The sequence below is a fragment of the Lutjanus erythropterus genome, chromosome 16, assembly GCF_056507025.1.
Source record: "Lutjanus erythropterus isolate fLutEry1 chromosome 16, fLutEry1.hap2, whole genome shotgun sequence".
Classification (NCBI taxonomy): Eukaryota; Metazoa; Chordata; class Actinopteri; order Lutjaniformes; family Lutjanidae; genus Lutjanus; species Lutjanus erythropterus.
The window spans coordinates 27386510-27398879 of NC_139332.1; the positions used below are offsets into that span (position 1 = coordinate 27386510).

General features: G+C 38.1%; 2 protein-coding genes across 2 annotated transcripts; both read right to left on the minus strand.

Annotated features, from left to right (window-relative positions):
• Window positions 1-1660: 1660 nt before the first annotated feature.
• apoea (apolipoprotein Ea) lies at window positions 1661-7212 on the minus strand. Its single transcript, XM_084738939.1, has 5 exons — window positions 7120-7212; window positions 6699-6762; window positions 5120-5264; window positions 3807-4094; window positions 1661-2146 (listed from the first exon to the last, which is right to left on the minus strand). Exons 2-5 carry the CDS (start codon window positions 6739-6741, stop codon window positions 1840-1842), a joined length of 783 nt encoding a protein of 260 aa, XP_084595065.1. The 5' UTR covers window positions 6742-6762; window positions 7120-7212; the 3' UTR covers window positions 1661-1839.
• A 2124-nt stretch (window positions 7213-9336) lies between these two features.
• On the minus strand, window positions 9337-10805 carry LOC146313227 (uncharacterized). Its single transcript, XM_084738637.1, has 3 exons — window positions 10648-10805; window positions 10391-10544; window positions 9337-10140 (listed from the first exon to the last, which is right to left on the minus strand). Exons 1-3 carry the CDS (start codon window positions 10685-10687, stop codon window positions 9561-9563), a joined length of 774 nt encoding a protein of 257 aa, XP_084594763.1. The 5' UTR covers window positions 10688-10805; the 3' UTR covers window positions 9337-9560.
• Window positions 10806-12370: the final 1565 nt, after the last annotated feature.

Sequence of the window (12370 nt, forward strand, 5' to 3'; positions counted from 1 at the left end):
ATATAATTCAGATACTCCTCTATCCAAAGCAACCAGAGACCACTGGCAAAAATAGTCCTTTTAACACTGAGAACAGGGGAGTCAGAGTCACAGAATGACACAAACAAACTAACCGACTGAGGCAGCAGCAAACCAGCAGCTCCCCTGTTCTGCAAGACACAATTAATTTTGCTAAAGGAGTGTGGTTGCTTTGCTGCTTTTTCAAACTGGGGGCACACTGGTCATCGACTGTTGGTTTACAAAGACTATGGATAAGTACCTCTGAAGGAAAACTTTAAGGCCCAGTGTGTAAGATTTACAGAATGGCAGGATCGAATATATTATTCATAAGTATCTGAAAGTTTTTTTAACCAGAAAGAGACACTGCAGCATGTTACTGTAAAGTTAAAAGTTTAACTCCAATTGTTGCAGCTCTTTCGTATTCTACTACTGAATCACAAAGTTTATGTCGTGACTTGAAAGTATTTTCTTAACACTGTTTTTACGTGATAATATGATGCTTTTCTACTGTTTCTAATGTATTTACATTATTTGGGAAAATATATATTTTGATATATTTAATGCTTTGAACAGCTGTTAAGTTTGTGTTTACCTTTCCTTTTCTTTCATCTTTTTTTTTTTTTGATAGATGATTATCGATGTTGTGGCCTGAACCAGTGTTTGATTTGTACAATGTGAACAGCTCAGATCACGTGAACACGTCAGTGACGAACAGAGTTTTGTATTTTATGGCTTCGCGAGCTTTATTTCTTGTCTACATGGCAAAACGGTCAAACGGTTTAAAGAGTTGTTGGCCTGAAGAAACAGAAGCCAATATTACAGTTTTTGACTAAAAAACACTTTAATCGTTTTTCTCTGGTGCTTTTTTTAGTGTTGATGGATACATGAAGCATATTAACACATTTTAATAAAATTACTGTTAAATTCTATGGAGTGTTCTTTTTTTTACTCTTACAGTATTTTAGAAATTATAATTATGTCATAGATTTTTGTTTATAGACAAATTTTTGAGTTTGTAAATGCAGGTTTAAAAGTCTGTAAATAAACACAACAACATTCAAATATGTTTTTGATGAAAACTGCAAATATCTTAACATACATGTGTGGTTACATGCATGTGGATTTCTATCCCATTTATTAAAACAAGAAACATTTGTGTCTGCATCAGAAATCACTTTTTTTTTTTAACAACCAAAACTTATTGTGTGCATTGAAAAATATTTTTGCACAGAGTCATTTCTCTATAGTTCCTGAGATACATTTGTGAATCCATCTGTGTGCATTATGAGACTGATCTCACCCCGAAATAGTGAGACATTTTAAAATCCTTCACTGGTTTTAATAGTTGAATATGTGTGCAAACACTGAAGGTAATTTAGACAAGATAGCGGGGCAGACGGGCAAAAGAATTGTGCATTTTATGACTAAAGCATGAAAGTTTCAGCATATAACATACATTCCCCAAGTTTTTATTTCAGACATGGAGTAAATTTATATCTGACCTCTGGTGACTTTAAGAGGTCATTGACCTCAGAATTGCATTTAATCAGTTTTTGCCTCATTACTCTGCATTATAATCATGTGTATCTTAACCAAAACTGCATTTTTGCTTTAATACAAACTTCAGACTTTAAGACAAGACTGCAAATGAGAACATGACCAAGGTTTTGTTTTTATTGAAGAGACATTTTAGACAGTGGTGGACATTTGTGAAGAAACAAAGATTTCCCTACTTATTGCTCAGTATCTTATGAATCCTCTGAGGAGGTTTTGATCTCTGCATCAGTGATCACCAGTCATACATAAACAGATCGAGTCCAGGCTGTTTGGTTACACGGTTTACTCGTCACCGTTGATCCTGGAGACAAAAGGCTGAAACCAGTTTCTCAGCTCCTCCATCTTCTCCTCCATGGTGGATCGCAGGTTCTCAGAAGTTTTCTCGAATCGCTCCTTGATGTCCCCAGCTGCGGTCTCAATCTTCTCCTTCATGTTGTCCACCTGCGTCTTCAGCAGATCATTCAGGGTGGTGATCTTTGCCTGGGCGTTGTCACGCACCTGAGCGAAGTAAGGGTCGAAACGCGTCCTCATTTCCTCCACGTTGTCTGAGGTGCGGGTCTGAAGCTCATCAAGGTAGTCGGCAACTTGTCTGAGAGATGAAAACAGTTTTAACTGAGTGAAGAATAAGACTCAAAAACATCTGACATCACATTACTTCAGCACGTTATTATATCCTGTTGGGTAGTTTGTTGTATAAAATCAAACTACTTTAACAGAAATTTGAGGTAGGTACCTGAACTTAACTGGACTATTTCCATTTCTACTTCTCCTTCACTACATTTCTGACAGAAGTATTGTGCTTTTTACTTCACTACAGCTATAAATAATGAAGTCAGTTGCTTTTTCAGTCCACTAGATGGTGCTGAGTATTTTTTATAGTGAGGTCAGCAGAGGTCAAGTTTAGCGAGACTGGTTGGTTTTTATGACAGTGTCGGTCTGTGTGCCTGACAATCTCACTTAGCTGCAGTAAAAAGTACTGAAGTGAGATGAAAGACTGATAGACCTTATCTGAGAGGCTTTATCTTATTAGATAAAATAGATGTCAATAAAGTTTTCCTTTGGAGACGCAATTTGCAGTTGATAAAAGCTAATAAATCGCAGTATTTGTTCTTGCAAAATCTTTTGTAATCACAGTAATATTGTATTGTGACATAAGTGTCTTGATGCTAACGTACCGTGGGGCCCCTAAAAAATTGTCAGACCTCACCATAGGTAACCCAAAATAATAGTATATATCTGTAAAATACAAAATACAGTCCCTGTAAAAACTCTGAATACTAAATGTCTCAGTCTTGATAAATGTCAGTGGACATAAAATTCACAAAATTTGATAGTGTCTTTAAAAAGTGTTTCATTAAATCTGTTGGCTTTTGATACTGATCATCAGAGGAAAAATCATTAAATGTCAACATGAAAACAGTCAGCTATTTACTTGTATAAGTTTGTACTGGACTTTGTCAGATATAGCATGATAAAATCCTTGACTTTTCTTCATTACATCGTTTATAAAAAATTAAGATGAAGATGTTCATTCTGTTGTTTTTGTCTGATGTTGAGAAATAAATTAAAAGTGGGACAAAAAATGTGAAATTTACTTATATGAACAAGTGAATATTTCCTTTTCAGGAAGCAGATAGAGTAAAAGGTATCACCCACCAAAATAAAATCATATAATCATACATTAACACAAATAAACAAAACAACAAACAAAAACATTTAGTTAAAATCTAGCTCTTAAATGTATTTACATAGGGTGAGAATTATTTTCAATATCAATTAACCTTCCAGCTATTTTTTCCCATTATCTGACTATTTTTTATGCAAAAATGCTACAAAACAGTAACAAAAAAGGTCTATTTTAGTTTCCCAAAGCAAAAATAGCATCTTCAAATTGCTCTTTTTTCTGATTATCAGTCTAAAACCCAAAGATATTCAGTTTACACTAATATAAACAAAAGAGAAGCAGCATATCCAAATATTCATGAAGCTGGAAACTATTTGATTTTTGCCAGAAAAGTGACTTATAGTTGTTGAAAATCAGACAAGACAGCACAGATTAGTATAAGGTATTAAAGGGAAAAAAAAAAAGAAACTTCTAACTTAATTTTTATGATGAAATAGGAGAACTGGTTAAAACTTGTAAGTCTAGTTAGTAAAAGTTAAAGAAACTATCTGAGCCTCTTACTGGACAGAGTTCCCCATCACCAGCCTCCCATGAACGCCTCTCTGCTTCTCTGCACTTCACTCACCTCTTGATCTCCTCAGTGTCCTTGCTGAGGCGTTTCTTCAGCTTGCGGGTGTAGGCGGAGACCCTGACCCTGACGTCGTCGACGTTCTGCTCCATCATGGTCTGCACCTCCTGGCCGTACTTCTCCATCTGCTCGCGGGCCTCCGTCATGTGTCTGCGGAGTCTGTCGGCCAGCTTCTGCAGGTCTCTGGCCAGACGCTCGGTGGCCTCCTGGGTGTAGGGCGCCAGCTTGGTCTCCAGGTCGTCCTTGTACATGGCCAGCTCAGACATGCTGTCCTGGATCAGGGTGCTGTTGGAGGGGCGACACGGATGAGTTTTGGTTTGAGAAAATACAGGCCTCATTCAAGAAGAAAACAGGAAATAAAATCATTATTTTCTTAATAAAATGTAAAAACAAAGCTTTGTTAAGTCTCAGCAGAGATGTAGGTCTATCTGCAGGAGTTCTGGTTCTACTGAGTCCTTCCATGTCCAAGAAACCAAAGCAAAAATCAAAGGATTGAGTAAAGATTCAATAGTGGCTGGGACTAAAACTAATACAAGTCCAAATAAGTAAAGTGGACTTGAGACCGGGGTGCACTGCAGGCCTCAGTCAGCAGCTCTTTACATGTCTCACCTCAGTGACACATGCTGATCGCCCTCCTCACACTCAGCTGAACGCGTTGTTGTGCAACCAAACATCTAACAGCATCGTGTTGATGCTTTTTTCCTCAGTCTAACACACTTTAATCAGTCTGACGAGAACACAAAGACCCAGATAAAAAGTGTTTACCAGCACTGGGGGAAGTATTTGGATCACTTAGTTAAAGCTGCTGTAACTTTAATATTTTGTTGAATTTGGAGGCCTCTGTGGACAGAAGCGATAGTGTTTCCACCACCATAATCACAAAATATGATGCCAAAAATAAAATTATCTGAAGAAAAGTGTCATCCTGCTTCTTTGTAACTAGGTAACGCACTACTCAGTGTAACTTTGCCTGAAAAAATCTAAACATAGGCTTGTCCAAGACAGTGTGATAAAGTGCCCTTTAAGGTGCTCTTCCAGTAGACAAAACATGATAAAGCGCCACTAGAATGCCTCTGTGGTAGATAACACATGATCAGTGCCCTCTAGAGTGGCCTGATGTCCGATATAATGTTGTAAAGTTTCATCTAAAGTGGCCTTTAGACGCAAAATAGATGCATAGATCCTTTAGATGCAAAATATTCACACAGATGTCACAGATCATACATATGTTCAGTGAGTTATTACTTATTACTGATTTATTACTGAGATAATTATTGCTTAATTAACCACTGTGTCATAAATGAACTCACTCCAGTTCTCTGCTGATCTCGGCGCTCCTGATGTTCCTCACCGTGCCGATGTTCAGATCTGTGAAATATCCGTTCAAATTTTCGACTATGGCCTCAATGGGCTTCCTCCAGTCATCATGACCCGCATTATCAATGGCATGGCAGCCTGGTTTGGACAGAGACAAGACAAATATTGAAAATATTCACTTCTACATCTTTTAGATGGGAATAAGACAAGATGACAAACAGTTTGGACGTTGGATTTTAGATAAAGAATTGTTTGTGAATCAGTGGCTGCAAAGTGCATCATTTCATTTAACAATTTCTCTTTACCTATGAGGGACAAACCACTTCATAAAATCTGGGACCTGAATTTGGACTACAAGGACACCGAGGAGACCCTGAGACTGATATCTGGGTTGATGAACGCGATAGATGCTTCATATCCAGAAAATAAACAAACAAGACTTTGCTTATGCTGACTTTTTCACCAAAATTCAACTCAGACTTTTTTTTTATTAGTTGCATTCTGCATCGGTAGCCCTCGTAGTCTTCCCCTTTACTTACCTTTGTCTTACCTTCACTATCTTTTTATTGCACTTAGTTTATGGATAATATACCTCATTTACATGAAATTGTACCATGTTTTTAAGTAACAAAAAGCAGAAATTGTGAGTCATTTTGGATTATCGATTGATTGTCAAACATTAGCCAGGATATGCCCAGGTCGAAACTGAATGATGCTATTGTACAAATAAGAGAGATCAAACAAACATGATCTACAAAGTGCAACATTTCTTTTCAAAACAATTTTGAACTTCATATAAACACAGAGAAACTCTCTCTCTGTGTGTGTGTGTGTGTGTGTGTGTGTGTCAGAGTTCATTTGTGTGTTTGTGTGTTCATGTGTGTATGTTCATTACACCACTAATTGTGGCCAAAATCTGACCCTATAAGACCACAGATGCTATAAAGTTTAATTCATGTCATTTTCAAGCAATTATAGGGAAGAAAACCATAGTTATGATTTACAAACACATGAAAATGCATCAAAATTGACCTGAAGACAACAGGTGAATTAATGATTGATGGAGAAGAATCGCTGCTTTATATTTCAGTATTATTTTAGTGAAGCTGTATTTTCAAAATAAAAGCTCCAACAGCTAAAAATGAGCTTACAGCAAACTTCTGGAGTGCTGAAGACTTTCAAAATAGAAATATGAATGATTTTCTTTCTTTAAAATCCTCCTTTCCCTTTCTTTCTGTTTTTCTTTCTTTATCTCTTTTTTTTTTACCGTACAGATTTTCATGCAGTTACTTTTCAGCAGTCAGCAGCTTGCCAGCTTTCACATGCGTTTTGTTCAGAAAATTCTGTTTGGAGCTACTGTTATGTTCATTTTTATACTTAAAGTGTACAATTTTCTCCTTTAAAAGAAAATTTAACATAATATGAGTATTTTTTTTTCCCTTTCTTCTGTCATACATCTGGTCTAACAAATGCAAAAACATAACTTTAAAATATTATTTTTTAAAATTCCAATAAAATATTTGAAAATTCACAAAAAAGTTTTTGTGTTCCAAAGAAGACTTTTTAACTCACCTGAGAGGAAAGCCAGCACAAAGATTCCTGCAAAGACCTTCATGATGAGCAGAAATAAGGACACCTGGAATATCATATAATAAATAAGTTAAAATGATCTCAATACTGACATTAAGGTTAATTAGTGAATATAATAGTTTACTTACAAAAAGCAAATATTTCAGCTCTTGAACTTTTTTATTAACTCAGATGTAACATTTTATTTGTCTGAATCACTGACATGTTTGTGTTCTCAAGTGATGGATGTGAATTTTTCAAAACTGTTATCTGCATGTCTGTTTAAATCAAACTCTTCATCACTCATCCAGTTTAAATAAACATGAATGTGGCAAATTATTTGACACAGTTACAAATAAATCCCTGACTTCACTCATTTACTACCAGCTGTTATAAAGACTGATAGAAATGATCTGTGACTTACCTCAGTGATCCTGATCTGTGACGTCTCTGACAGCGACTGAGCTCGTCACTCAGTATTTATACAGTTTGGGTGGCATTGATGCGACCCAATAAATATCAGGAGGACTGCTGACCAGCGTCCGAAGTTCCCAACATGAACTGCGCTGTTGTCATCTTTTATTGCTGTGTGTGGTGTTTTGGCTCCACGTCGCGCGCTGAAAGTACACATGCAAGAACAGGGCAGGAATTAGGAGCACCCAAAATATCTGATCAGAATTTGCCCGTGGAATATTTTGATACCAGTTCAGTAAAGTTCCTTAAATAAAATGTGAATATCTTCTCTCTAATCAGGGAAAAACTTTTGCGCCGTCCCTGTCTGTCACAGCCACAATGCTATTGATAGGACAACAGTGACAAGGCCAAAAGTCATTCTGGTATCATTGCATTGTCCAACTGATCTGGTTCATAGTCTGCTTTAACAACCACTGCCTGATTTTATACAACTTTTATATGATGGGAAACTTTCCAATAAACAACCATCTGCACAGATCAAGGTAATAAATGAAGAACTTTATTCCCTGGAAGTGTGGAAATTAACTTTTGTCCATACTGCTGATAAAAATATAAACAGACATCAGGTACTGGATGTTTGAGTGCTTTCAGTGCATTAATTAGTACAATTTAAAGGATAACTTCAGTATTTTTCAGCCTTTTCACTTTTTTCAACCCTATTTTCCCATGTTTTTATGTTTTTGAGTGAAACTGGTCCAGTATTTTAGCGAGCTGCAAAGCAGGCTGCAGTGCAATCATTAGGGCCATAAAAGTGCGTCCACTAGAAGTGCTTGTTTTTGCCAATGACTGGTCAATGACTTGCCGATGGCTCAGATTGTTATAAATGTTTCACAACATTATGGGAGGGAGATACAGAGATTTTTGGCATGAGGCCCAAGATCCTGCAGGCCTTCAACAGAGGCGCAACAGAGAGCATCCTGACTGGATGCATCACTGTCTGGTATGAAAACTGCACTGATCTCCCTTCATCCAGGAAGTTTACAGTGGACAGTATGTCAGTAAAACCCCAGGATCATCAGAGACCTCAGCCACCCCGACAGTGGTGAATGAAACGGTATAAAAATTTCAGATATCAGTATTATCACGGTTTTATTAAAATGTGCTGAAAATGTGGAAAAAAGTGATACAGACACTGAAATCATTTCACGAAGTTTTATATTGAAATGCTCTCAGTGACCTGAAATGGTATCATATCCTTTGTGTTATGACACTATTTACTCTAAGTTATTCAAAGTGAGGTAATCAAACACAGTTTTTATGACTAAATAAGTTAAAATTTTGAAATAGTAATACCAATTGTTGGAAATTTTATTGTGAAACTGATTATTGTTTCATCCCTAACACATACTAACATAGCTGTAGTTATACAAACACTCATAAACATGCAAACAACTACATAAACATATGCACATCTGCACATTTCCACCCACACACACTTCTGTTATTTGTTATTATTGCATCATATTTTCATCGTCTTGTATTTTGTGCTGTAGTACAGTTTTCCAGCTTTTCCTATTGTGTTTTTATTGCTGTTATTGCGTCAATATCAAGGAGCCGAAACCCAAGAATTTTACCTGTAAAATGAATTCCATCTGGACGTGGATGAAAAAGGCACAGTAACTTCAGTCTGACACAAATGACAGAAGATGTAATCCAGTTTAAAACACTTCAAAAATTACATCATGTCACATGGTAGAAAAATGATGTGCTCCTGCGCCCGATGCAGCTCTCTGCTCTGCTCCACTGCACTGCACTGCACATAACACTCGCTATTATTAAAATGAGTATACATGATTTTAAGCCAACATGCTTTTGGTTTTTAACATCTTATACAGTGACAATAAAGTTTGCATGTTTTTTAAATCAACTCTAACTTGAATTCTCACATCGCGGCTCTGAAAACTTGTTGAATTTGGAAAACCTGTGGCAGCAAAACTCAGCGTATTGAATTGAGGAAGTGTGTGTTCTCTTCTCTTAATAGTAACATAGTCTGGCTTTAATATACTTGATGAGATTATCTCAGATGTGTAAATGTCTGCTTAAAATTGTTGGACAGACATACTGTAGTTAAACGTATAGCTGATAGTTGGGTGGGTAGGTGGTATTCTGGCAAAACCTGTTGTGCATTTTTTTTTACTTCAAATGCAAATAAAGTGAAAACACAAAATACATTTAACCTATTTATTGTAGTTTTACATATGAAAGCTTACAGCTGTAAACAGTAACAGAATGGAGGAAATACTGACATTATTCAGGTGGTTGCCGTTGAGAGCATCTTTCATCAACATAAAAACATAGAAAATGAGGTATTGCACTTTTTATCTGTCCCATAAACACTGTCCTGATTCAACAGCGATAACCGAAGATGAGGCAGGAGAAATATTAGTCCGTTTACTGGATCATCTTGGTGAAGGACCTCCACAGAGCGGTCAGCTGCTTCTTCAGGTTCTGGGTGTCGGCGTCCAGCTTGGCCTTCAGCTCCTCTCCGTATGGGGCCAGGTTCTGCTGGATCTCCTGGGTCTTCTGGGTCAGCTGGGTCTCAAAGTTCTTGGCCAGGGGGATCATGCTCCTCTGAAACTCCTCCAGGCTCTGCTCCATCTTCTCCTTCATCTCCTCGGCGTAGGGAACCATCTCAGCCCGCAGCCTGTTCACGCTCTCATCCAGCTGCCCCTTCAGCTCCTGGCTCTTCTGCAGCAGGACGGCCTTCAGCGCCTCGGGGTCCACGGTGCTGGCGTAAGGGACGGCCTCCTTCTTCAGCTCCTCCACCTGCCTCTGGAGGTCAGCCACCACCTCCTCGGCGTAGGGCTGCAGGCGGGTTCCCATGGCGGTCATGTCTTCCTCCAGACGGGTCTTCAGCTGCTCGACCTCCTGGGTAACCTTAGACATGAGGTTCTGTGTGAGAGGAGCCACCTGGGTGCGCAGAGTGTCGGTGAACTTGTTGACGGCGTCGGTGCTCTCAGAGATGAGGGCGCTGAAGAGACACAGAAACAAAAACTTTGAATAAGTCACGAAAAACTCTTGGTCCTCCTTTATGTATTTGTCCTATTCTCTCCAAGCTGAAACTGTATATTTTTAAAGGCCCTGAAAACTTTCTCAACTAGTCTTTGAGTGTTAAACTGTTGTTTATTTGGTCATGAATATGTTATAAGGAAAGACTTTCAGGGCCTTTAATTTTCTTCACGGCTTTAGTAAGTGTGTCTTCATCATTCTGAGATTCTTACTTCACTTCCTTGCCCAGCTGAGACTGTCTGATCTGCTTCAGGGAGCCCTCGGCGGTCATGGTTGCCTTGGCAACGTAGTCCCAGAAAGCATCTTTGACCATGTCGACCTGATGCTTGGGCTTGTTGTGACGCACAACGTTGGCATTGCAACCCGCTGAAAGGACAGACATAAATTGTCGCATAATGAACGTTAGAAACTTGTTCCAAACGAAATAAAACACGTGTTGAGTTTCTTCAGAATCGCAAAACTTTCTTACCAGTGAAAACGGCGAGGGCGAGCACCACGAGGACCTTCATGACTGCAGCTTGCTGTTCAGTCAGAGGGCAGTTGAATACACAGTGTGTGTCCTGCACAGCTCATGGCAGAGTTTATATAGGCAGCTGAGTCCTATAGAGGATGCAGGAGTAAAGTCCAAGCCCTGAGTGCTGTGCTGTCACTGCTGCCTCCACATCACAAGAGTGTTAACAGTGTGTTAGGGACGACATCATCACCGTCTGATGAAATCCCATGACACCACTTCTGTTAATATACATCAGACACCTTTTAGAGCAACATTTTAGCCCAAATGTTATTTTAAAGAAATACTTGTTTCTTTTTATTTACTAATTAGATTTTGAATGAGTGACACTTTCTAGGTCTTTTATCAGGAAAAAAAACAGAAATGGCACCAAGTCATTGTTTAACAAGTCAAGAGCTTTAAGTCCAAAATAAGTCACAATTCGCTCTAAATGTAATGACATTTCAAAAACAGTTCTTTGTGCAACTTTAAATGTCAAACTAAGTTGGAAGTTGTTGCGTCTCCATCTGAAATGTTCATTTTTTGTTGAAAACTTTGTATTTTTTGTACGCAAACTTTGGTACAATTTTTCCAACTGGCGCTCCGTAATGTCACATTAGTTCTTCATGGTTCTCTGCTGCAACTTCATTGGATGCTCAAACAAAGTGTATCTGAGCTAAATGCTACTGTTAGCATGCTAAATGTCGCCTTTTTTTTGCTCTGTGCTTCACTAACAGTTGACTACTCTGCAGAACTTCAGTTAAATTTCTTCTTTCCTGTTTCCTCTATAAAACGCTGGGTAACTAGCTAACATTTGATAGCTGTAGCCAGATTAGCTGTCCTACAGTACGTGATTATGATCACACCAGCAGTATAAAATAAATAATATATATAATATAATAAACTTATCCATCTGTGTCTGCACCAAAAGTGGTGTCCTTGGAGCGACTACTGGCAGCTACAGGCGTGGTTTTAGGTGTGACAACAGCAAGAAATGTCAATGGAAGTGATTTGTCTCAAACAAACAGCGGCGGTGAGGTTAGCGTTGATACTACAATAGCATCAGTTATATCAGAAGTGGAGAGTAATTCTACGTTGAAAGAAGAGCAAAGAACAACACTGCAGGTTTTTGTCAATGGAAAAAGATGCCTCCGCTCTTCTCCTGAAAGGCTTCAGCAAGAGTTCGATGCAACTGGTTGAAATTAGCCCATGTTAGATGTGATAGATAGACAATCACCTGCCAAGTGCTTTTTTTGAAAGTGCCTGCCCTTTTCCAAAGTGTCTAAGAATGATTTCCCAGATGGTTCGTTTCACAGAACCATCTGGGAAATCATGTGTCAGGTCACATCAGCTGCCATACAAAAAGTTTAACAAAGGATGGAGAGGGAGAGAGGCAGACTTTCCATAAATATTACCATTATTTAGGTTTTCTTTGGTTACCCCAAGAAAGAATATGCACCAGTGAAATCGAATGCAACATGGCCACGAACAAGGTACAAAAGTAATATAATAATATAACGAGTAATGTAACTAATTATTTTTGATGCCAAGTAATATGTAAAGTAATATCATTAGTTTTGAAAGGATTCATAAGTAAAAAGTAAGTTATTACACTTAGTAACTTCCCCAACACTGCTCACCAATCATATACTGAAAAAAAGGTTGATAGTATGATTTATTGCTGTTCACATGTAAACAACCG

What these genes read in the sequence shown, in the direction of transcription:
- apoea (XM_084738939.1), bottom strand. Translation starts at nt 6,741, where the DNA reads ATGAAGGTCTTTGCAGGAATCTTTGTGCTGGCTTTCCTCTCAG. An exon ending in TGTGCTGGCTTTCCTCTCAG is followed by an intron (nt 5,265 to 6,698) that starts GTGAGTTAAAAA and finishes TGTCCAAACCAG; the next exon opens with GCTGCCATGCCATTGATAAT. An exon ending in GACACTGAGGAGATCAAGAG is followed by an intron (nt 2,147 to 3,806) that starts GTGAGTGAAGTG and finishes TTCATCTCTCAG; the next exon opens with ACAAGTTGCCGACTACCTTG.
- LOC146313227 (XM_084738637.1), bottom strand. Translation starts at nt 10,687, where the DNA reads ATGAAGGTCCTCGTGGTGCTCGCCCTCGCCGTTTTCACTG. An exon ending in CGCCCTCGCCGTTTTCACTG is followed by an intron (nt 10,545 to 10,647) that starts GTAAGAAAGTTT and finishes CTGTCCTTTCAG; the next exon opens with CGGGTTGCAATGCCAACGTT. An exon ending in CAGCTGGGCAAGGAAGTGAA is followed by an intron (nt 10,141 to 10,390) that starts GTAAGAATCTCA and finishes GTGTCTCTTCAG; the next exon opens with CGCCCTCATCTCTGAGAGCA.